The sequence below is a fragment of the Drosophila simulans genome, chromosome 2R (assembly GCF_016746395.2).
Source record: "Drosophila simulans strain w501 chromosome 2R, Prin_Dsim_3.1, whole genome shotgun sequence".
Lineage (NCBI taxonomy): Eukaryota > Metazoa > Arthropoda > Insecta > Diptera > Drosophilidae > Drosophila > Drosophila simulans.
Window position 1 is genome coordinate 10812186 of NC_052521.2, and position 23479 is coordinate 10835664.

Consider the following 23479-nt stretch of genomic DNA (forward strand, 5'->3'; position numbering starts at 1 on the left):
AAACTTTGGCCCGCCTGACGTTTGACTTTTGCCCGCTTCCTTCGCTCACGGCAGAATGAAAATGCGCAACAATATTGGGTGTATTTCGGATTGCACACATAACAGGCCTAAACGGACTTATAGACAAGTCGTTCCGCCTGCCGTGACTTATTCGCGTTTCTGCAACGGACGCGGCAGGTTCTCGCGGCGATTGGAGTTCCACTTTTCCCCATTATTGGCCACCTAACGAGCAAAGTTTTTTTCACGGCGCACTTTAATTTTCCGGCCATTAGTGGCATGTCCACCGACGAGGATTCCCTGGGCAGTCCCCTTAAGCCGGCCACGCCCACACCTGGCGAGCGCGAACCGACGCGGGAACGCCATAAAGGCGGTCGATCTGGAGCGTCGGATCTGCTGCGCCATCAGCAGAGCTTTGAGGCTCGCTACAGTGGCATCATACAGAAGCAAATCTGGGAGACGAGCATCAACAAGGATGTGCTGGAACGTCAGCTGAATGCCTACTTTCCCTTCTCCAGAAGCGCCTCACTGACCAAGGACGCATCCGGCGGATTCGATCAGCTTCTGCCGCCGGCGACAAGTGGAACTGGTCCGAAGTCTCGATCCCTGGCCACCACGCCTACCAGGCGACCCGGCGTCTGTCTGGAGAAGCTGGAGACGGTGGATGTGGCCTTCCTCGACCAGCAGAAGCAAGCGAAGTAATGCCCGTGGATTATGAGTACTCTATCATTGTGATGTCCGCAAGGTTGAAAGGCAGTCTTGAACATTTTTAGTCTAAGTTAGGATAGGTTGGATATTTTGGATGGACCCCAACATTCAATTCGGTATATTTAATATATAATATCTGTGAAAAGCCAGAACTAGTGTTTCTTTTTGGTGCTATAAACTTAATACTTCTACTTTCACTTTAAATTAATCAGATGCTAATTACCCCTAAAAAAGTAATAAACAAAGTAAAGAAATAATCCAAGCTCCCTTTAAATAAAAAAATAATTCTAATATATGTAGTTTTAAGAAGTATTACTAACGTGTAAGCTGTAAGTCCATTCCAATCATCCTCAAATCTCACTAAAAACAATCAATTTGCATAGTTCAACCAATTTCGATGCAAAATACTCCTTTTATTGGCTAAGTATAAATCCAGAACATGCCCGGATCAAAGTAAGCCCCATTTAAGCTACTATTATTCAATCTTCTTCAATAAAACAAGAGCTTATTGCATATTCCATTTGTTATCGAGTCAAACGGATAGCGCCATGGTCCATATAAATCTCCACGGGATCCCTGCTAAATCTAATTTACGACAATATTATGCGAGAAAAAAAAATCTAGGGGGGTGGTGTGGAAAAGCGGGGGAATTGCGTTGGGGCAGAGATCAAATGTAATAATCAAATGTATTTGCGGCAATTTTCACTTCAGCACCTTGTGCGCGAATCGGGAAAGCACTTAAGTGGAAATGCCGCCAGTCAAACGCTAAAAGCCCAGCCGCTTTTCCCTTTTCCTTTTCCCATCCGTTTATCCTGTCAACTGGGTGGAAACTTCTCCTATGGAGCTAATAGTTTTTCCACTTTTCCTTTGACTTTCACTTCCGTGCCATCTCAACAAGTTGCTCGAGTGGTTCGGCTATTTCCTCTTGGTTTTTCGCCCAACTTGTTGATTTAAATTCATGAACGTTTGGCACAAAGAAAAATCTCGTCCCACTTTTTTTCGGGTTATTTGTTTTTTTTCTTCCTTTCGTCCTGCTGTATTTGTCAGGCTGGAGGACCGGAGGATTCCCACTCAATGTCCATGTGTTTGGCCAGACACTTGACACAAGCACTTGCTGCTGGACACATCCACCACCGACCGCCCCATCCACTGCCGCAGAGTTTTCCCTGGTGGGGTTTTAGTGTCAACTGCAGGAGAGGGTCTTCGCCTCCAGTGCGTGTCCATTTAATTGACTGTCGACGGCTCGGCACTTGGAGCTGCCCAACTCAGCCTGCTCCATTGGCCATCGTATTGGCATCTGATAATGACTAAGCAGGGGCACTTCAGCATTGATTAGCTGCTGGCTGGTATTTGATATAATTGCAGGTCTTGCCACATAAATTAAGGGTGCACTAAGCTCTTTGCGAAATATCAGATACTTCTTATCCTATGTCAGAATAAATGCCTTTTGCTTTAATTAATTCATTTGTGAAAGGTATTATACTTAATTGGATATAGGATATATATAATATAAAGTTGAAGTATTGCTCTCTAAACGATGCATTGCTTGTACTTCAAGGATAAGTTCTAGCATGGAACAGAATCTAAAAATCCTGAGAAAACCTCAGCACTCAGAATCCTTGAGATTGATGAACTGACAACCACCATTCGCATTGACAGGAAGGCGTTCATTAGCTTAAGTGCCGCTCAGTGGTAATTTTATGCCACCACTTGCGCCATTCCCCAAGGAAATGGACAATTTCCAGGCGATTGACTGGCAAGGATAACCAGCTCCCGGGAGATAAATGCTCATGAAATGCTAATGGCCAGCAGGGAATAAGATTTATGCGTCGTAATATATGTATCTAGGTATCTTAAGGTAGTAGTGCAGTTAAACTCACCCACTGTGGTCAGCAGCATGTTGTCGAGGAGCAGGGCTATGGCCACGATGACGAGCACCAGGCGATTGGAGCCCCGCCAGCTGACCATCCAGGACTTGGCGGCGGCCCAGGACCCGGCAGCGCGTGGATCCTCCTCGCGGTACTGATCCGCTGGCGGCGGAGCCTGTCTGCCTGCGTAGGACTGCGACTGGTAGGTGGGCGGCGGCGGTACCGGTGGCTCCTTGCCGACGCCCATGATGCCGCAATCCTGGTCCATATTGCCATTCTGCTGATTGCTGTCCAACTGCTGCTTGAAGGGATTTTTGCTGGGCGTATTGCTGGCGGGTCTGCCGGGATTCTGTTGCTGCTGCTGGCTGTTGGTAGTGGTGGTGGTGTTTGCGTTTACGGTGAAGGAGGTGGTCTCGCTAATCTCGGACTGCTTCTGGGGCGCTGTGCTCTGCGTGTGTTTTCTTGGTCCACCATTGCCCGCATCGGTCGATGATTGCATTGCGTCGCTAGCCGCTGGTTGCTACGGATGGCAAGGCGGTAAGCCGATTGTCTTTTTAAAATGTAATCAAATCAAGAGTAAGCCGCTTTCCCGTTCCCATTCCCAATCGCATTTCCATTCCCCATCCCATTCCAAATCAAATCCAAAAGTCGCACGCTCGCTTTATGCCCCAATGATTTTCGCTAATTAAAAGTGAATTACAAGTCTTGGGGCTGGCAATTAAGAAGCGTATCTTTCACACGGCAACACGACTCTAATTGAATCATACGCAATTTAAATATTTATTTAATTGCCAGCCACCCCGCACTACACACAGCCAAACACACGGGGCGTATGCGCAACATTTGTAATTTTGACATTTTCTGTTGCCTATCGCCAGGCGCAAATTCAATTTGCCAGCATAATTCGCTCGAAAAGTCTCACAAAAGGGAGTCGAATACGCAGAGTTCTTTAAGGTTTCGTTGTAAAATTGAATTAACCCACTGCTTTCAGCCAAAAAAGAAAAGGTCTCGTAATTGAAGGCGAAGATGAATCAAGTCTTCCGCCAATAGTCTTTGCATAATGCCTTCAATTTACTTTGCAATTGATCAAGTTTACAATTGATGCCGCCTGTGCCGTCGAACAATTGATTGTTTATGACGTCTTCGCAATGATAAAGTGTTGGCATTGAATGACAAATGAAAATTATCTGACAAATAGACGAGGAAGCTGCTGAAAGTTCATACAACTGCATCACGTTTGGGGGCGTGACAAACAAACGGCAGCAAATTTTGTCATTTCAATTGATTAAATCAACTAGAATTGGCTGCCTAAATACAAAGCTGTTGCGTTAGTTATTATAGTACAAGGGAAATCTGACATCGTTTTAATTAGCCCCTATATTTGTCCATTAATCTCTGTTTTAATTGCGCTACTGTTGTTTATGGGAAGATTTTTTAATGGCAAACAAATGGGATAACTATTTATAACAAGCGACAAGTTGTATTAGTATATATAAACAAATATGTGCTTTGTTTTCTAGGATATATAGGATATATATATGCTATTATTTTACTATTACTAATTTAAATAAAGAATCTTAAGGCTTAGAGCTTTCTCTTCGCTGCTTCGATTCTTTAGAAGAAATGATATGATGTTAGAAATAATGAAAGCCAATCATTTACCTGTCAGCTTTTACTGATTGAATAGATGCGGAGATTAATGCTCCACAAACTGAACACTCGCCCCTAGAATATCACGTGCACTAATGAACCTGAATCTGCTTTAACGACCGATATTTATATGTATATGGCTAATGATCACTGAAAGCCGCCAGAAACGCGCACTGAAATCGCAATTAGCGATTGTGGCTAGTGAATCAGAATCAGAATCAAAATCAGAAGTTAAGGCTGTATGATTTGCATTTGGGAAGTACGAATGTATCGTCTGGATTGCACTTTCTTTTTCACAATTGGTTCACTTTGGAATCTTTTTCGGGTTGGATCGTTCATTCCGCGGATTCCAATTCTACCGACAAGTCGGCGATCTCAACTCAAACTAAAAACATTAGCGTGCCGCCGGCGGCTTATTAAACGAATTAATTTTGAGCAAGTGAAAAAGATTCGCTTAGTTTTTTTTTAGTTTTTTATACAAAAAAGTGCTGGAAGCGTAGTAAATGCATGGGTCTTTGCATTTCAAATGAATGCACAATGAAAAGTGTGTAAAATACATTTTAATAATTATTAATTAACAATTGGCATGCGATTTTGGTTTATGGGCGTGGGAAAATTCGATTCAAACAAAAGATACTGGTTTTTTTTTAGATTTTAAATTATGCTAATTTATTGGGTTTTCAAGTTTGACTTTCAGAGCCTGAAAGTTGAACTTTTTCATTTCGATTTGATTATAATCGAACTTAATTCAATTGCTAAAAACAATTCTTAAGTGCATGAGTATCGCGTGTATTATACTATGTTTTTATTTCATACCAGAATAATGCATGTAAACCAGCAGAATTTAATGCAATTTTTTTTAATCAAACTTTTAATACTCTTTCGAAAGTTACAGTATAATATATATATTTTTTTGAAATTTGTTTAAGTTGCATATTATCTGTAAAAAAGAGTATATAACATAGAATTCCTGCATTGAATTAAATTGAGCTGCATGTGCGATGCGATGTGACGAATGCGATTGTTTAATTCTTTATTTATGTTCCCTCAGATATTTATTTTGATTACTGTTTGTCGTTGCTTTTTGTTTAATTGTTGTTGCTGCTGTGGCTTGTGCTAATTGCCCAAGATTTCTCAAGTGGCGACGTTGGTTTCAAAAATGTAGTGACTTGCTGCCTCTTCTGAGCATCGGCACGCAACTTTATTTAAATTGTGCCCATTTTTCAGATGTCTATTAATTAAAACGTAGCTCATGCCTGCGCTTAGCCAGTGGATTTGAGCTTGACATTGAGGCAGATGGAAGAGACCTCGGCTTGTGGAAGGCCATAAACTGGTTTTCCCGTATAATCAACCAGGAATTGGCAGCCCTTCAAGTCGGCTTTTTATCCATCATTTAATTGCTGTACAAATTTGCACCGACGCCCGAAGGTGCAGCTGATTATACTTTTTTTTTCCAACAGCTAGCTATAAATTGCAATTTTAATTGCAAAACGGTAGCGAGATATATATTCTGTATAGCTGGGGCGTGTAAATGAGGCCCCTTTTAAGCTAATTAGCACAAATCGATGCCAACGAGCAATCGTCCATTGAAACAAAAAAGATCGGAGCTCAAAAACAAAGGCGTTTTGAAGTGGATTAGTTGAACGTGCCAAAGTAGGCTTCAATTCAAAAGTTTACAAAAGTACCAATTCAGAAACAATTCTTTATAATTTGCGCTTAAATTGCAAGATTTTCTAAGCTCTGGAATATGTATGTACATATTTTGTTTATAAAATTAAAATCAATAACTTGATATGCGAGTTGGAACTTCTGCATCTTCAAAAATTGAAGAAAACTATTTCTATATTTTATAAATTAAAAATTCGTTACGATTTTAAAGAGTTTTCCAAAATCAGATCTATTTATAACATCACTTTCCCACTATTTCTTTTTTAACTTACCTGAGTAATTTCCTATAAACGACTCGTTTAGCTTTCTTTGGGGAAAATTCAACGGAAATATGTTTTCGATGGGCGGATGGGTTGGGTTTTGTGTGTCTGGTCTGCTAAATGCCAGAGATACTATTGCAAATTTGCCAGTTGATGAAGTCAGGTGGTTGTTGTAGCCGGATTTTTGCGGGTGAGGTTGTGCGTTGTTGGAGTATTCCTGTGGGAGAATCGACAACAAAAAACGAAAAGAAACGAAGTCATTTAAATAAAGACGCTTGAAGCGGATTTGCAATGTCTCCGGTGGCCCAGAGATTTCTGCTGGCGGTGGCCGCCACTTGTGGATTCAGTGTTTTGTGATGGCACTCAAGAGGTTTTCCTTTGAGGGAAGTGTTTGCAAGGTCGTTGGCCAACAAAAGACGGCCAAAAGTGGGCATTATAAAAGATCTTAAATAATAATACATGAAAATGTTTGAACCTTTTGCAACTTTATATACTACTATATACTATACCGAGTGCTGAATGCAAATACGATTGAATATATTTGCGGATTTATTATTCAATACCCAAATATGCCACAGTCAATGAGATTGCGGCTATTTGTCGAGAGGGCACATAAAGTAAGGTAAATACTATTTACATCTATATTTGTTAATACTTTTATTTGTCTTCTTTTTTTCTGTCGGTTGTCGAACCGAGCGAAAAATATTGTTTGCCTGGCAGGTTCGATTCAAATCGATTAATAAATAAACACAAGTAGGTCTAAATAAACAGGCTTTAAAATGCAAATTTCGATTGATTTTTGATTGATTTTCATTAAGCAGACGAGAGGAGATTTAAAGGAATTAACGCTTTAACAACTTTATAATATCGTTGTCATTCAATCTTGTTATATAAATATTACAGATGGATAGACCTTTTTTTAATTGCAATGATACTTTTAAGAACGTTTTAAATGCCTTTTCACATTGCAGTGTGATTATGAATTATAAAGAGACTATAATTATAATAGAAGAAATTAGCATTTCCATTTTGTTGTTAGCAAATGAATTTAATTTTTGCATTTTAAACACTTTTAAATGAACCTAAAATAAAAACAAGCTTTATTTGTAAATCTGCTAAAATATAAAATAAAAATTGAATATCACTTTGAGTTAAATTTCGATTTTAAACTTACACCCTTAAATCTTTGAAGTTTTCACATATTTTCAGAAGATGCTTGCTTGCGTGGTGCTTGCGATTTAAACACGAATTTCGCCGCACATTTGTTGCAATTGCCGCGTGTGATTTTGTTGCTGGAAACAAAAACTAAACTAGAGGCTAAAACAGCAGCTGACTGCGAGTGAGTGCCACAAGTGTCTTTTCTGGTGCTGAGGCTGCACTGCGAGCGTGGGAAACGGGCACGTCCATCAGCCACGAGATCTCATCTCGCACTGAACGCAGATGCGCTGAATGCCGCTGGCCGCTGGCGGCGCACGAGGCGCCTGCGACGTCGACGGCGGACGACTGCGTCCAGGATGTGGCCGGGTGTCCTGGTGGCACAAGTGGTCGTGGCGCGGGGGTAGGTTGGTCGTCAGGACGCAGAACGAAGCTGGCAGCGCTGCCACTTGTTGTCTGCTGCCTGTTGCAGCCAGAGAACTGCAAGGGTGGCACTTTTTTACCACTCGACTCACACCCTACAATTTTGTGTGCGGGTGCTACCCGCCACGCACATCGCGGGTACTTACAAACACACAGTATAAATCTGAACATGTAGACAAGACACCCCGTTGTGCGCGCACCCGAATCAATACGGTGCTCCGCGTCGCGGGTGCCGATCACACACTGCCTAAAAAGGGATGAGTGAGAAAAACACTTGTGGGTATACCGTTAAACACATGGGTGTTTCCAAAAATACTCGGGTGTTTCCAAAAATACTCGAGTGGTCTCGTAGGTAATCGAGTCACAGACAAGATGCGTAACTCCATGCGTTTTACACTCCATACGTTTACACACTATTCTTTCGGCGTGGCTCTAGACTTTGTCGAATACTTTGTAAAATGCCCTTCATCTTATTATTATATATTATTATTATTATTATTATTAATTATATATATTATATAATATTTTATTATATTATATATTATTAATATAATATATATATATATATATTATATTATATATTATTATATATTATATATATTAATAACGTTATTATTATTTAAATATAGATTATAGTAAAAATAATAGTACATAATGTCACAAAATTCATTTCAAAAATTACTTTATATAAGAATATTTGTCATTAGAGTATTCAGGTAGCGACGTGTGAAAAATAAATAACGGAATGATTCGAAACGGGTGGCACCCTTTGAGTCCATCAAAGACGTGAGCACGAAATTTTTCTTGGGTATTCCCTTTTACCCTTCATTTCTTATACCCGTCACGCTTCCTCCCATACAAATTTTAGGCGTACAAAAAATGACCAGAGAACTGCAGCCCGCATACAAAAAATGACGTGCGGCCGATCGTTGACTGTGCGTCCACTCACCCAAACGGCTCTTGCGCAGCAGGCCTCGGGTGGTTTTTTTACTCGTAACAAAAACACAACGTCGGTAAAACACTCGAGTATTTTGTGTTGCCGCAAGTAGGGTGTCAAAAAAAACGGGGTGCCTAGAGTACCGAGTGTTTATCGGGTGGACGTAGAGTGCGAGTGGCGGGCTGCAGTTCTCTGGTTGCAGCACCAGCACACTCCCCTTACCCTTATCCGTTCCTGCCCCACTTCCACACCCACTTGGGTGTGCTTCTTCCCATCCTGGCATATTGATGGAAACTGCCAACGGCAATGATTCTGCTCAATTGCCTTCATTGTGTTCGCTCTCTCTACTTACATACATTTGTGTGTGTGCGTTGGGGTTTCCTCTGTTTGAATTTATTTTCGCTACGCCTGTAAGTATGCAACGCATTTCGGGGTTGCCTGCCACATATACATATATGTATATATAAGTTAAAATGGTGGGGGGCGATGGCACACGCATATTATGCCTAATTGATTTTCGCCTCCTAAGTGGCAACTCAATTTTTGGGGACCAGAAAGGACATCTTCAATGGGTTTCGCATTTCGCTAAAGTCAAATATTGAATGTCTTTAGGAAAGCTTACTTTGAAAATTTCAGTTGACAGAAGAAGTGGATTTTAGTCTATTTAAAAACGATTTTTATTTTGCCTTTTTTATTTACATATTATATGTTATTTAAATTCCAGGTAACCAACGAATTTAGATGTTTTAGTTCCATTGATATCACATGTGGAATTTAACAAACCGGTTCTTAGACATTCTTTGTTAACTATATATCTGCTTATATTGCAAACACAAACAGTCTTAAAAAATTTACCATATTATATCTATCTTAGTCACTTAATATTTTATGGACAGACGGTATTTCATTACATAGTTCTGCATTTCCCGCATTTTTCACAACATCATCATCACACGACCATAAGAAAACCCTCTTTAAGTCGCACACGACCCTTATTTTCGCATAACGAGGTCACAATTTGCGTTTTCTTGTCGGGCGAACAGGTGTAACAGGTGTATTGCATATCCCCCAGGACATTGGCCTTATGGTAAATATGAATTGAAACGTGTTGATGCACTGATTTAACCAATTTCCGGTGGAATTTCCCTGCCGGCGAACCGTTTGTAGATACAATCAACCACCTGATGGATTTTCGAGGTGAAACCGAACGAGTACACTTACTCATAGGACGCTTCAATTAATCCATTTAAGCTGTTGTAAATTTATGCAGCTAGCCGGATGAGACACGCGACGAATGGCAAAAGTCAGATAAAGATACGGATGCGCAGATACAAAGACCGCTGCGATTGGAAAACGACACGCGACTGAATCGAAGATTGGGTAAGAGGCAGAAGCCACCGGTGGCTTCGGTTGACGGGCCCAGAAATATTTATAAGCATCAACGATGATGGTGTAGCTTTGGCGATCACGTCTAGGGTCCAAAATTTGCATATAGAAGTCAAGATATTTAACCAGGCATCCGCAACGAACTGAAATAAAATGGGTAGAGTGGATGGTATAAAAAACATAAACAGATTGAACGGCTTAAGCCGTTAAAAATGGGTATGGGTATAACCTTGATTAAAAAAAACACCAACAGCTTTGAAGTCTTAACAAATTAATAAGAGGGAAAATAGGGTAATTTATGTTAATGAGTATAGATTATTTAGCAACAGCATCTGGTTTCATTTAGAATAAAAATTCGATCATTTGAACAGTTTGGTGACCTTGAATGAGAAATGATGAATATTAAAAATATAAGCAGCTGTGGAACTTACTTATAAATTAAAATCAAATTGCACTTGTAGATATGAAGTTGTTTACAATAAATATTTTCAACTAAAACATCCATTTAATTTACATTTTTTTTAGATTAGCCTATGCTCTACTTATGTAAGTTCAGCCTTTAATTGCATGCCGCAAACTAAAGAGATTTTCCTTAACTTGAAAAGAAAGTCAATACGAAACCTTGCCACTCACAAATCGATTTGAAGCACATGCTTTGTGTAAAAGTCTTCGATGGAAAATCGGGGGAAAATAGCATTGGCGGCAACAACTACAATGGAGCTATAAAAAAAAGGTGGAGAGCTCCATCGAAGTGTTAAAGTGGCGACGCCAAAATAACTTCAAAGTTAATGGACTAGAAATCGACCAGGACTGATGGCATTAAATAATACAATAAATGCAGAAATGCTTTTCGGAGCGGATTAAAATGGGGCTAAAAAGGAACGTTTCGGATTTTTTGTGAGCCTGACAAATTGAATTGGCCACATATGACAGCTTAACTTCATATGCTTTTTACATGTATGGGGGTTAAATCGATGACAAATGTGCCTCTAGAACTGATGCGGGTCATTCCGATGGAAATCTCTGGCCACTGTGGTGGTCAAGTTTTTATCACAATCGAGAATAAAGAGTGGAGTGAAAACGGAAACCGGAAAACCCATTCGGCCGCAAATGTTTAATTTCCTTTTGTTTTGAAATGCTACACACAATCCTCGAGCTCGAGCTGTCATTAGCATTTGCGAAATCTATTTAAAAGGACGAGTGTCAGTAATTCCCCGGCCAAAGTTCAAATGTCAGCCGGTTCGTGTGGGTATGTCTGTGGTGGAGATATATTTTCCGATTCCCCATGGTCGGGGGATGATACGCCGAGTCCTGTGTGGGTGCCGCATATCTGGTGGCATTCAATTGGAATATCAACACGTGCCACATCATCTTCAGCAGCATCGGAAGCTTGTGGAGCTGCTTCTCCTCCTGCTTTCGCATAGTTCAGTTCGCCTTTTCCGCTCGGCATTTGTCTTAGTGGAGAACGAGCCCGACTTCATTAGAAAATTCCGCAAATATTTTGAATTTATTATTGCGTTTTTATATTCCAGCCGAATGAAAAGGCTTTGGCTATGCTGAATGGGATTTTTCTTCATTGCCAGTGAAAGTGAATAGCTGACTGGCTCATTGAAGGATTTCTGTTTGAATTGGGTAAAGTATTTTTAATTATTTTAAAAATTAAACGTAGATCTAAAATATATGTTCTATTTTTTACCTATTTTACGTTAATTAGTATAAATAAAATATTTTAACTTAACAAAAATGAATACAAAATAATTACAAAAAAGTGTTTCGCCCAACGTGGGGCTCGAACCCACGACCCTGAGATTAAGAGTCTCATGCTCTACCGACTGAGCTAGCCGGGCACTTGCAAACTTTTGGGCAGATAACTCATAACCAGTACGCTATGGTAAGAAGATATTTATAGAATGTTCAGAAAGATCATTTTCTAAAAGGATTCTAAATATATCCTAACAACTTAGGTTTGAAAATTATAGAAAGAAAACTATAAAAGAAGTTATAATCATTTATAATTTATAATATCTTACATATTTGGAACTTTTTGAATGTTACAAAAATATTGATCCCTAATAATTTATATCCTACAACTTGAGTAAGTTGTCGATGTTGAAAATATAGATGTTCTTCAATTTCTTTAACTTATTTTAATAGAATGCATTTAAATTAAAGCGGTTTTTATTTGACCCGATTAAGCGGGTATAGGCCAGAATATAGAGCAAATCATTTAAGACGGCTAACGAATAAAAGAAAAATTAAATTAATGTGCTTTCAGCCGTTTCTTTCACTTTGAGGAACCACTAGCATATAATTGAGGAAGACGACAAGTCCTGCGCAGTGTCCGAAAAGGAGGCGTGGCCAAGGACGACCAATCGGATGGCTCGGATAATACGCATTGCTTTTATCCGCCAGTCAGAGGAAAATGCCGAAGCGGTAGGAAGCTGTGGAAATCACTCGGCTCCTCACTTGTTGCGCGCCAAGTGAGCAAGTGGAAAGGCGCCGGGGAAAAGCGTGAAAATTGATAATAAACGCACTTCGCACGTACACACACTCGCACGAGCATTTAGAGGGTGTGGTCGCATGGGACACTTCTAGTCACATTTATTGCCAGCTTTTATTTTATGCTTTTGATTTATCGTGCGGCTTTTACACTTAAGAAATAGTTGGAAAGAAACTTTTTTCGGTCAGCTACAGTATTAAAATCATTCACCATTGTGCAGACAAAGAACGATGGCATACTTTTAGGCCCAGCACATAAATAATTGCCAATCCAAAGCAATATAAAGATGTACTTGGTCATAATCTGATGACCATATGCAATCCGTTACAATTTCCAACTTAGAATGCTTTGGTGATTTTATGATTAATGTGCACTCCCTTCTGCACTCCATCCATCTTCTCAGTTAGCACCCTGGACATTGACCAATTGTCGGGCCATTAGTTCCCCTTCTATAAGAGCCTTGTCGTCTTAAGTTTCCTTGCGGATGGATGGCTACTGTTCCGGCCATTCCACCCTCTACTTATCTAGTTAATTGCATTTTTATTTGCCTGTTGCGCGAAAACAAAACCAAAAAAAGAAACACAAGTGGAATGGATTTTGTGGCGCTTTAAGTAAATAATACAGTTTTTATTACCTCCATCGAATTGTACAGATAACGCGAGTCAGCTTAAGTACTTAGCACTCGACGCAATTAGTCGTATGTTTTGTAATAATAAAAACTTAAGAGCTACGCGTAAGCTGTATTTTTTTTTTGTTCACAAGAATCAACAGAATAGGTCTAGCTTAAGCAAACATTGCGATCGGAATCAATTAACATTTAACATTTCAACCAAGCGACTTAACGTGTATATAGTACAACAGAGTATTTTCCCTACATAATTAAGCCTACCAAATTGCACACTAGCACACAAGCCCTATGAACTACGACTACAACTAGTCTAATTGGCCACGCTAACAAACGGCGATTGGGTTTGGTTGCCATTACGCATCGTAGATCTGAAGATTGTCAAACTCATCGAGCGTGTCCTCCGACCCCGAAGCGGTCAAGTCCGACAGCTCATCAAGGCACTTCTGCCGCTTGCGGACATTCCAGTGCAGACCCTCGGCGAGGGAGTCAAACCAATCGGAGATTTGGTCCTGGGAGCAAATGCTGGGCACGGGATAGATTGAGGTGGTCACTCGCAGGCTGTCCCCATGGTTCAGCTCCTGGTCGTTGCGTCCGTCGAAGGAGACGCGTGAGGTGTTGCGGCTATCAGGTGAAATTGATATCTGCAAGGTCAAGGGAAAGCTATTAGTTGTCGCGATCTAAACAGCCAAAGTCCATATAAGCTTCGATGTCATAAAAAGTTTCTTAATTGAAAAATTCAATTTGTAAAGTGGCGGAAATAATTATAAGCAAACTCACCTTTAGCTCCACTCCGGCGGGCACCACAATGGGCCTGAAGCTCAGCGAGTGTGGGCAAATGGGCGTCACCAAAATGGCCGGCACGGAGGGATGGATCATGGAGGCACCGGCTGCTGCCGCATATGCTGTGCTTCCCGTGGGCGTCGATACGATCAGGCCATCGCCCTGCACCGACGTAATGTATTTGCCGTCCAAGAAGATATCAATGTTGCTCAGGTACGGCGAGGGTCCTCGGTTGATGACCACCTCGTTGAGCACCAGGATGCTATTGTTGTGGCCATTGTTATTATTGCAGCCAGCTTTTCCTGTTTGTCCGTTGTTGAGCTCCACATAGTTGAGCTGCCTGTGGAAACCCGGTATCAGGAGATTACCACCCACCGAGTGGAGCAGCGATTCCTTGCGGCGTTCGCCCTTGCGGTGGATGGAGCAGCGCAGGCGACTACGTAGCGTTAGAGCAGCATGACCCTCCAGGACATTGGTCACCTGTTCCTGGAAGTTGTCGCACTGGAAGGGCGTAAGAAACCCAAGGGAGCCCAGATAGAAGGCCATCACCGGTGGGACAGATTGCTGGAACAGCTGAGAGGCGTACAGCAGAGTGCCATCGCCTCCCAGGCAGACGATAAAGTCAATCCGATCGGTCAGGTCATCGCGGCCATCTCTGCGGATTCAGAAATTGAATTTATAAGCTTAATTCTTCCGAGAAAACTACTCTCATTTGTTGGTGAAATAAAAAATAACTTAAGAAACTCAAATTAGCTACGTAATTGTACTCACTTAAAGGTCACTAGCTTTTCACGGAGTTGCAGGAAACGCGCTCTTACTCCGGCGTACTGTGCGTGCACTTTTTGGAACTTGGAGCTCTCCTGCTCCAGCTTAACGTCATCCCGCAGCAGCTTGTCCTCAAGGACAGCGGACTCCACCCAGACGACCATGTGCTTCTCCTGCACCAGCCACTCCACCAGCTGGACGAAGGGCGGCAGGACCTGGGAGTCCTTCTTTTTGATCACGAGCACGGTGAGTGGTGGCTTGTACCAGGTCAAGCGCTGGCTGGCCGGATCCTGAATCTGCATCACCATGGCGGAGTTCTTCATAATGCGACCACATGGCCCGAAATGCTGGAATGGCGACGGAGCATTCAGACTTCTAGTGCGCCTGGAAATATCAAAAGAGAATAATCACATTAAAGATCAGATGCACAAAGAAGGTTTGCCACTACGAGTACACCTCAAAATACGCGGATCGGGCGCCACTGGGGTCACCTGTTGCTCCTCAGCCTCGGAAATCTGGCGCTGCATGGCCGAAGCTAGTCTTAACTTTTGGTGCTGCATAACGCCAAGTTCTTAGCTATTTTGGATGGTCACGCCCTTTTTATTATCGGTTTATAGACAGGTACGTAGTGCTCAGCACACAAACTTGTTGGGAATTCCGATGCGAGCGCGACTGCTGCTCGTTCGAAGGTTACAAAATCACTGGCAGGCCAATTTGGTGTTCGAAAACACAAAATAAAGGTATGTGTATAACGAATTTATATTTTTGTTTTCATTACAACAACACGTAGCAGCGCAAATAAACTTGTTGATTCTGCGGCCCAAACAAACAGGAATTGCACATGCCAACAGAGAGCGGAAGAGCGCGAAAGAGAACCAGAAGAGAGCGGAAATGGAAATGATGGAGCAAGAGCAATGCTGAGATTCTGCTGTTGAACTTTGTGCGTGCGAGTGTGTGAGTGTGAGTGTGCGGGGGTGCTGCTAACGGGTTTGATTGATGTGCTAATTCGCAGTGACTCAGCACAAAGAGCCACAAAGCTGGCAGAGAGAGAAGAGTAAACCAATGAGCCGTGAGATAGAGATAGACTAGCAGGAATTGGACCATTGCACCATGGGCGTCGTGGATGCAAAACAGTGGGATGCATTGGGTTTCGAAATTTAATTAATTAATCTTTGTATTTAAGGAAAATGGAAGAAATGTATAAAATCGTTGGTTTGTATTATTAATATTAAAATATCTGTAAATAAAATAAAATCGCTACTCATTTCCTTTTTCCATAAATCAAGCATTCTGATCGTTAGGAAGCATCAAAAACCAGCAACAGTAAGATAAGATATTGCAAAGTGCTAATACTATATTTTAAACACGTTTTAATATATTGATACAGTCCACATCATTCTTCATCAATAACATAATTTAATCGCATTGCACTTTTTTCATCAATCAATCACGGACATAGTGCCATTGTGATTATAAAAATACGAACTGACTCACTTAAAGACAAGAAACTTGGGCGAAAGGAGCCCGTCAAGGAAATTACGTTAAGATGACGCATACGTTCTGAGGCAGGAGGATGTGGTGACAGAAGGTGATCTTGTTTCTCCAACGACTTAATCATGATAACGACTTCTGAGGAAATTCACATTCATTTCTTAACTTACGCGACATGCTGTACAGTGAATGCCCGTTAAACGCACTCATTCGATCGCTACTAGATAGAGACTAAACTTAATTTCCAGGCTAGAGAATCGATCGGCACAAGAAGACACTTAATTGCCCATGGGACGTCAGCATGACAATGTTTTAAAATTCGTTAAATCACTGGCATATCGTAAACGCCAAGTCCGGTTCATTTTCAATTTCCCGAGGGCTTTAATGAGGGGTCTACTATATGTACATACATACATATGTCTGTATAATCGATTTGCCGTCCAGACAAGCCATGCAAATGCGGTTAAAGCCACCTGACCTGCACACCTTTGGATTTCGGCACGGCGAATCGGTCACGAGCGACTGTCACTCCGATTTCGTTCCGATTTGAATATATTTCAATATTGTATGTATGCTTGTCTGTCTGTCTACCTGTTGCTCTTGGTTTATGACCGGCGCCGAGCACAAACTGGCACCGATTTCGAATCTAACTGGCATCTCAAGTTCTTCGAAACAAACTGTAAAAAAATAGTAGCTGTCAAAGAGAAAAAAAACCTACACATAAATTAACAGACGGCGCCAACGTAGTACCAATGATCGAGGTGTTAACAAACTCGTTTTTAAGTGGCCAAAAATAAATGGAAATATGAAAACACGCAGCAGCAAACGCTGAACTATGCAGAAAGGTCAAGGACTTGTTTACCTGTATGAATTAACTAAGAAATACGTGATTTCAAATGCAGCCCAAAGGAATTAATTTACTGATAACAGTTCGCTTAATCATGCTGATAGGAAAGTATCCGTTGTGAAATTGATACTAAGTACTATTAACCGATTTGATATGTGTAAACAATAAGCGCCTAAATGCACACCACACACTTCTCACACCTGATAAGCACCAACAACATGGTAAACACTTGATTACAGAGCTACACTTCTTATCGCGGACATGCCGCGAACAAATGCTGCACGACCTGATAACTTTCAGACAAACCCCACTGAGCAAAAATACGTCATCTATGATTAATTAATTGTATTTTTTGTTCTTTTTCTTATAATTGGTTTTTTTCTGCCTCTCAATAATTTGTTTATATCGAATATAATTTGTTGACTGAGAGTTATTTCTAGAACTCAAGGTCTAATTGTTAGTAATTAAATGTATTTTAAGACCTCATTATAAAAATATATAAAAAATTCGAGGTCATGAAGTAAAACAAAATATCTGGGGTTAATATTACTTGGTTTTTAAGTCAGCTTATACCAATAAAAAAATAAGCCAAGTTTCACTTTGTTAAACAAATATTCCTGGTGGATTTAAACCTTTCTTTTAGCTTTCATACGTTTCCATTCTTAAGCTAATTTGGCTTTCAGTTTTTTATTTAAATTGTGAATCATATTTCCATAGTTTTATCTAGTTCATAACTATTTTTGTTTGACTGTTCTGCTTTCTGTCTTTTGCTTATCAGGATTTTTTCGGTGTTGCCGTGAACTGGGTTAGTTGGGATTACTTACGGCCAAGTGCCACTACGCGTGCGTCGTGTCGTGGAATCGAAGTAGCCATCATCCGGATCCTGTTCGGATTTGGCCTGATTGTTTCCCGGACTGGTGGCCACACAATCATCCGTGAATGCTTGATCCTTGGCCCTTGTGCTGGCCGTATTGGCCGTATGCTGGTTGATTCTCTGCCGCTTTAGCGAGGCATTGTGGCGCACGAGGAGATCATTGTACTGGGTCTGCTGGTGGCCAGTGCCACTCCAAGCCAGCTTGTAGCTGAAGATCTCCTCCAGGCGGTGCTGGTGCAGGGTGGCCAGGTCAATGTCCGACAGGCACGTCATGTTCAAGTCTTTTGATTGCTGGATTATTCAATATCACTCAAAACGTTCACAGGAGATTCGCGTTGCTAAAACATTTTGCCACTACAAATTTGGATTGGAAAATTCAGGTAAACATTTCGCTTGGCATTTCTTGGAAGCTCACACCCTTGAAATGGCCCTGATTTTGAGCCAATGGTAAATGGCCGAGTTAACCTTGCTCCCTTTTGCTGGAGGTGTTAACCAAGCTAACAGTTTTGGTAACAAAAGAATGCAATACATTTTTGTGGGATATAAAAACGGTAACTGCTGTGGCGCGTGGTAAAAGTTGATAAACAAAAACGATCAGTTTTGTTTTTTGGGGTTTTCGTATTCGAACCGGTTTTGTGTTTCTTTTGAAATTCGTGCAAAATAAATTTGTTATTAGCAATCGAATAGTTTGTTTTGGTTGCTTTTTTTTGTATATTTGGCCAACCTAACGGACCAGCAACGTAGTTCCGGCTTTGACGCAAGTGCCATCCAAATCGAGGGAGATGCGAGCCATTAAGAGATGGCTAGAAAGGAGCGGCACAAGGCCTAATATGCGTCATTAGCCAGCTTCCGTCAGCGGGGGATTGGGGCGGTTTGGCGGGATTTGGACTTGGCCAACTTTTATCGCCAGCACCACATAACGATGTCAAGTATAAATCAATTGGCAAGAAATCCGCTGGCAAAGCCGCACGAAAAAATAACTCGGACGTACTAAACAAGCACAGTTAGCTTTATAACGAGAAATATAATTAAATCTTTTTTGTTCGTGATCGCGTTTGCGCTTTTTGGTCAACAACCTTTGAGCAAGCCAAAAAAAAAATAACTCCGAATACGTCCACTTGGACCACAATTAAACAGTCTTCTCTGCAGCTCTTTGGTAAACAAAAACCCACTTGGGCATAACAGTATCGCCAGCCATTAATCTAGAAATCGTGACCTGTGTGTGCGATCAGCTTGAAGATTTCCATCTTTGCGGTTTCTTTCCGAAAGTGCCCCATCAGCAGTTCATTAACAGAGGTCGCCCCAAGATTCTGTTGAGTGCCTGATAAGATGGGGGCCATACCAGACAGAGGAAGTATCTGTGGAGGTCTTCTTGAAGCTTGGAGCCTTGCTGAATTAGCAGGAGTACAGTGGGAACTAGGGAAATAGAATTCTCCTATTGATTTTGTAAAGAATTGCAACTACTTTTTGAGGGGCGTATTTATTATTAAGCTGTAATCTAATCATCCCGCTCGTTTCAATCCAGTGATCACTCGCATTTGGAATTCTAATTAACTTATAGTTAATTATAGTTATTAGATTGCATAACCCAAGTGATAGCATCGCGTGATCCAAAGCCCGCCCGCTCTTCTATTTTTACACAGATCAGGAAGCAATAAGTAAGCACAAGTCAATGAAACGCTTCTGTAAATCAAACAAACAAACAAAGGAAGGCACAAACCACACCAGCCCCTAGTCGCTATATCGCTATATCGCCGGTTACATCCGTAGTAATCGGACTATGACAATAGAGGCGAACATAAAGCGAATTATAAATGACTTATGGACATGACTTATACAAAGAAAACTGAAACAAAATAGGCGACGAGCACAAATTAATTAATCAATAAACGGACAAACCGAGCAGCGAAATGCGCAGCGGCATCGACTAAGTGCAGCGATTATCATTGAATGGATCGGCGAGTGGACAAGGGAACTGCACCTACGGATTAGTGGAACCACTTGGCCACAACGTGCCCACATGTCAACACGGGTTTGCCATGATATACATAATTCAAATGACGCCTTTCGTCATGAATTCATATAGGTTCCAAAGTTGCAAATGCAGGTACTAAAGTTGAACTTTCATACTCGCAGTACACGTTCAACCTTTGTTTGTTATTAAAATTTACTCAGTGGGGGAAATTGCTTTGCATAGATTATTAAACAATTAACAAGCAATTTTCACTTTAAAAATAATACATCAAGCTATTTACAATGGGCCGGGCTTAGTCTCAAGTAGTAATAAACTACAATCTTGACGCTTTGATTCGTACGTAATAAATACAGTTGGCTACATGGATGCCCAATTTATATAATTTATATAATCCAAAACTATAATCATATAAATGACTATATTTATAACTAATTTGTTTGATTTATTTTATGAAGCGCCCTGACAATAAAGTGAATACATTGCTATACTGTCATTTGTGTGTACAAAGCACGCGTTCGTTTAGTTTGAATAAATAATTAACCCCCTATGGGTTTATTTATTCTGCCCAACAATATTGCTTTAATGTTTATTTAAGTGAGTCCAAGAATGTTACAGTCGAACTAGGTTACTAAATTCTTTATGATCTGTACTAGATTGGACTCAATGGAATAAAGAACTATGATCTTCTACTCAAATTTGACTTTAATTACGTACAAGCGTAAGTTTTAAAATAATTTAGCAACATTTAACGATAGCAACTTATTTGAGACGATAAGCTTTTATTAAGCAACTAAACTGAGAACGCGAATTGTATAATGTGACCTCCAGTTCTTGAGTGGATTCTTCAGACTGAGCTGAGTTTGGTGCAGAACCATCTAGCAAAGTCAGCAAGAATTGTATCTGCAAGATTGTGTCTGCAAGATTGTGTATCTGTAGATAGATGTATTGCTAGCCAGCTGACTGCTGACCGTAGAAGGAAATCGAAAGTGGGCTTGGGGCTCGGAGCCCAGAAATGCCAAGTCATGTGTGCGCTAGAAAACAACGCTAACGTTAACGTTAACCAGTGGCTGCCAACAGAGTGCTCTAATTACACGTTATATAATCTGTTTTATTTTCTCCTTAGCACTAGCTCGAGCCAAGGCGAAGCTTCCAGCACTCCGGCGGCTTAAACATTTAAACTGACCAGCGATCGGCAAGCGGGTATGTTAGGTAAACGACCGAGTCGAAAAGCGATCGACAAATCGACGTTCCACGATCGACAGGTGAGTTTGAGTTTGAGAGCGAACACGACCGTGCTGTCCGGTGAATATGCGATAACTGAGCTGGAGCTGCGACGCCGAAAAGGTGATTAAATTGGACGATTTGTGCGCGATTCCGATTCGAAAATAAAAGTACGCGAGCCGAGCGATTGTAAACAATGAACGGCCAGATCGCTTGGCGGGTTTTCGCCGGACATCGCTGGCTGGAAATCAGCTGAGCGCAGCCACGCGTCATGCATATACATGCATGTATGTATGTATGTGCATATACATCATATGTATGTATGCTTAAGAGCAACAGGTGCTCTCACTGTTATGTAAATGTAATCAGCGGCCAGTGGCTGTTTAATTGCTGCTATCAAAATCCCACAAAAATATGATTGATGCACGCAGTCAGCGCGTAATTCCGTTTTATAGCGCCATAAGAACAATCTAAGCACGAAATTATTATTATTACTTGTCGAAAAATTGGCATAAATATATAAACCTATACTTTTAGAAAATGTCTAAAAGTGAGCTACAAAATCGAAAATTAAGTGCAGAAAATCAATTTTAGTGGCCTGCATCTGGAACATGTCACACATTCGTCACACGTGTTAACAGCAGTTAAAATTCGCAGAAAATTACGAACCCAAACAACATGTGTGGGCCACTCGAGAGCCAAGCATTTTCCCGCCAGCTCTAATTGATTGCCAACAATTCACTATATACTGCATGTACATAGTATACGTAGGTGGTACATTTCCTCTGCTGTGAAAAACAGGGCTGTACTTATTTGATAACAATTCAAATTTCGTCTCCGTTCGTAATTAAGTTTTGTTTTTTTTTTTAAACCAAACCTCTAATCTCGAAATGTGATGTTCCAGCAACTGGAAAATAATTGTATTCTATTGTTTCTTTTAATAGTTGTCAAACTAAATGATTTTAAAGAACTAGCAATAACTTAAACATCTGTTAAGTTAACAGTTTTACAGAGGGATCAATATAGCAAATGCAAATAAAAGCTGCAAAGCTAACATTCAAAAATCTAACAGCTGATCCACAGCTAGCAAAAAAAGGCCAGATCTGGCGTGAAACCGCAATCAGGTGTTGGCATCACTCTGAGCCGCCCACTTACCACCACATACGCATCTGGAGGTCATCGCTGGCAGTGCCGTTATTCAGGCCAGGACCCGGTGCTGATGATGCTGCAGTGCCTCCTTGTCCCTGTCGTACGCTGTTCACGTGGAGCAGCTGATTGTCGTGGTCGTCGTGGTAGGATCCATTGCACTGGGTGGCCTTCGGCACGGTTTGCGCGGCCGAGGGGGTGGTCATTGGTACTGGGTTAACCGTTATGGAGCTGGAGGACTTCATTGTTTTGGCCACCTGCTTATAGCTGTATGTGTGTGTATATGTATGACTGCGCACCTATGTGTGCGCAAATGTGAGTGATGTGTTGTGTTGTGTTGGCCTCAGCTTGACCCACTAACGCGTTGCACCTGCCGACGACACCCACTTTCGATGGACAACTTCCCGATTCTGGGCTAGGCGGCGACTAGCTCCTGATTTGCAATTTCCCGAACGCGAGTTTCAATGGGTCCATGTTATTTGTTTTTTTCCTGCACCAATTCACGTCTGTGTGGCAGTTGTGCGCGGAGCGTAAAATACCCATATTAGCAGTTATCACCTTATGGTCACACTAAGGCGCGAGAGTTTAAATTGCCGTTTGTCTTATTATTAAAATTGTTAATAAAAAAAATAAACAGCAAGTGTTCTTAGGTTTTTAAGTTTACTGGCTTATATGTGTTTAAATAATAGGTATATCACAGATACCATAGATTTCGTACATTTAAAGTAACACACACTAAATCAATTAAGAGCTTCCTAAAACTATAAACAAAACTTAAATTTTCCTGGTCAAAAGCAGTTCATAAAAGTATTTCTAAGTTTTTTTAACAACTTTCTTTAATTTGAAGATATATTAAAAGACATAACACCTCTACTTAAGTTTGAAATTGAAAAATGCTTGGCACTTCAAGGACATTTTCGCCACAACTTACCGAAACTGAGTTCGCTTTTCCAGCAAACTGATGGGCAGTGCTTTCCTCAGCGGAGCTGGTGAACTGCCAGGCGTAGAGGCGTCTCCATTGGCCATTTCCCGCGCCCGCTGCATATCTTCGGGATTCATTTCGAACTGAGCACAATTCCCTATATATTCAACTACAACCGTTCGCTGGCAACGTTCGCCATCAACTACGCTCAGATTTTATGCAGTTCACACGACCAGATAGGCACGCATAGCACACCTGTCGCACGCACACGCAAAAAA

The 23479-nt window shown here is 41.1% G+C and overlaps 3 protein-coding genes, 1 long non-coding RNA gene and 1 other non-coding gene across 12 annotated transcripts in view; 2 read left to right on the top strand and 3 right to left on the bottom strand.

Moving 5' to 3' along the window:
• LOC6734332 (synaptic vesicular amine transporter) overlaps window positions 1-7662 on the bottom strand; it is a 19570-nt gene extending 11908 nt beyond the window's left edge. Inside the window, exons 1-3 of one of the 3 annotated variants that reach the window (XM_016182124.3) lie at window positions 7326-7660; window positions 6164-6368; window positions 2586-3093 (exon numbers count right to left, since the gene is read on the bottom strand). In XM_016182124.3, coding sequence (XP_016027406.1) covers window positions 2586-3072 — 487 coding nt within the window. In that variant the 5' untranslated portion in view covers window positions 3073-3093; window positions 6164-6368; window positions 7326-7660. Of the gene's footprint in view, window positions 1-2585; window positions 3094-4235; window positions 4390-6163; window positions 6369-7325 lie in introns of those variants that run through there. The other 2 variants (XM_016182125.3, XM_016182126.3) reach the window with 2 other exon arrangements.
• On the top strand, window positions 139-1220 carry LOC27206167. The gene has a single exon (XM_016167995.3). The coding sequence runs from the start codon at window positions 277-279 to the stop codon at window positions 697-699; it is 423 nt and encodes a 140-aa protein (XP_016027411.1). The 5' UTR covers window positions 139-276; the 3' UTR covers window positions 700-1220.
• Window positions 7663-11223: 3561 nt separating the features above from the next.
• On the top strand, window positions 11224-13317 carry LOC123327057. The gene is made up of 2 exons (XR_006541515.1): window positions 11224-11684; window positions 12328-13317. It is a non-coding gene; the product is annotated as an uncharacterized LOC123327057 (long non-coding RNA).
• Trnak-cuu lies at window positions 11827-11899 on the bottom strand. Its single transcript has one exon. It is a non-coding gene; the product is annotated as a tRNA-Lys (tRNA).
• LOC6734336 (NAD kinase) lies at window positions 13144-23353 on the bottom strand. 6 transcript variants are annotated; one of them, XM_016182121.3, is made up of 5 exons: window positions 21096-21256; window positions 17888-18291; window positions 14732-15109; window positions 13958-14615; window positions 13144-13821 (listed from the first exon to the last, which is right to left on the bottom strand). In XM_016182121.3, exons 2-5 carry the CDS (start codon window positions 18208-18210, stop codon window positions 13534-13536), a joined length of 1647 nt encoding a protein of 548 aa, XP_016027413.1. In that variant the 5' UTR covers window positions 18211-18291; window positions 21096-21256; the 3' UTR covers window positions 13144-13533. The 6 variants fall into 6 exon arrangements, with proteins under 6 accessions (XP_016027413.1, XP_016027415.1, XP_002081358.1 ...); XM_016182123.2 differs by lacking the exons at window positions 17888-18291; window positions 21096-21256 and adding an exon at window positions 23211-23353; XM_002081322.4 differs by lacking the exons at window positions 17888-18291; window positions 21096-21256 and adding an exon at window positions 22289-22818.
• Window positions 23354-23479: the final 126 nt, after the last annotated feature.

Excerpts from the sequence above, each read along its gene's own strand:
- LOC6734336 (XM_016182121.3), bottom strand. The coding sequence starts at position 18,210 with ATGACGTGCCTGTCGGACATTGACCTGGCCACCCTGCACCAGCACCGC. Across the intron at positions 15,110-17,887 it reads ACGCGTAGTGGCACTTGGCC|GCGCACTAGAAGTCTGAATG; the intron begins GTAAGTAATCCC and ends TGATATTTCCAG. Across the intron at positions 13,822-13,957 it reads CCGCCGGAGTGGAGCTAAAG|ATATCAATTTCACCTGATAG; the intron begins GTGAGTTTGCTT and ends TTGACCTTGCAG.
- LOC27206167 (XM_016167995.3), top strand. The coding sequence starts at position 277 with ATGTCCACCGACGAGGATTCCCTGGGCAGTCCCCTTAAGCCGGCCACG.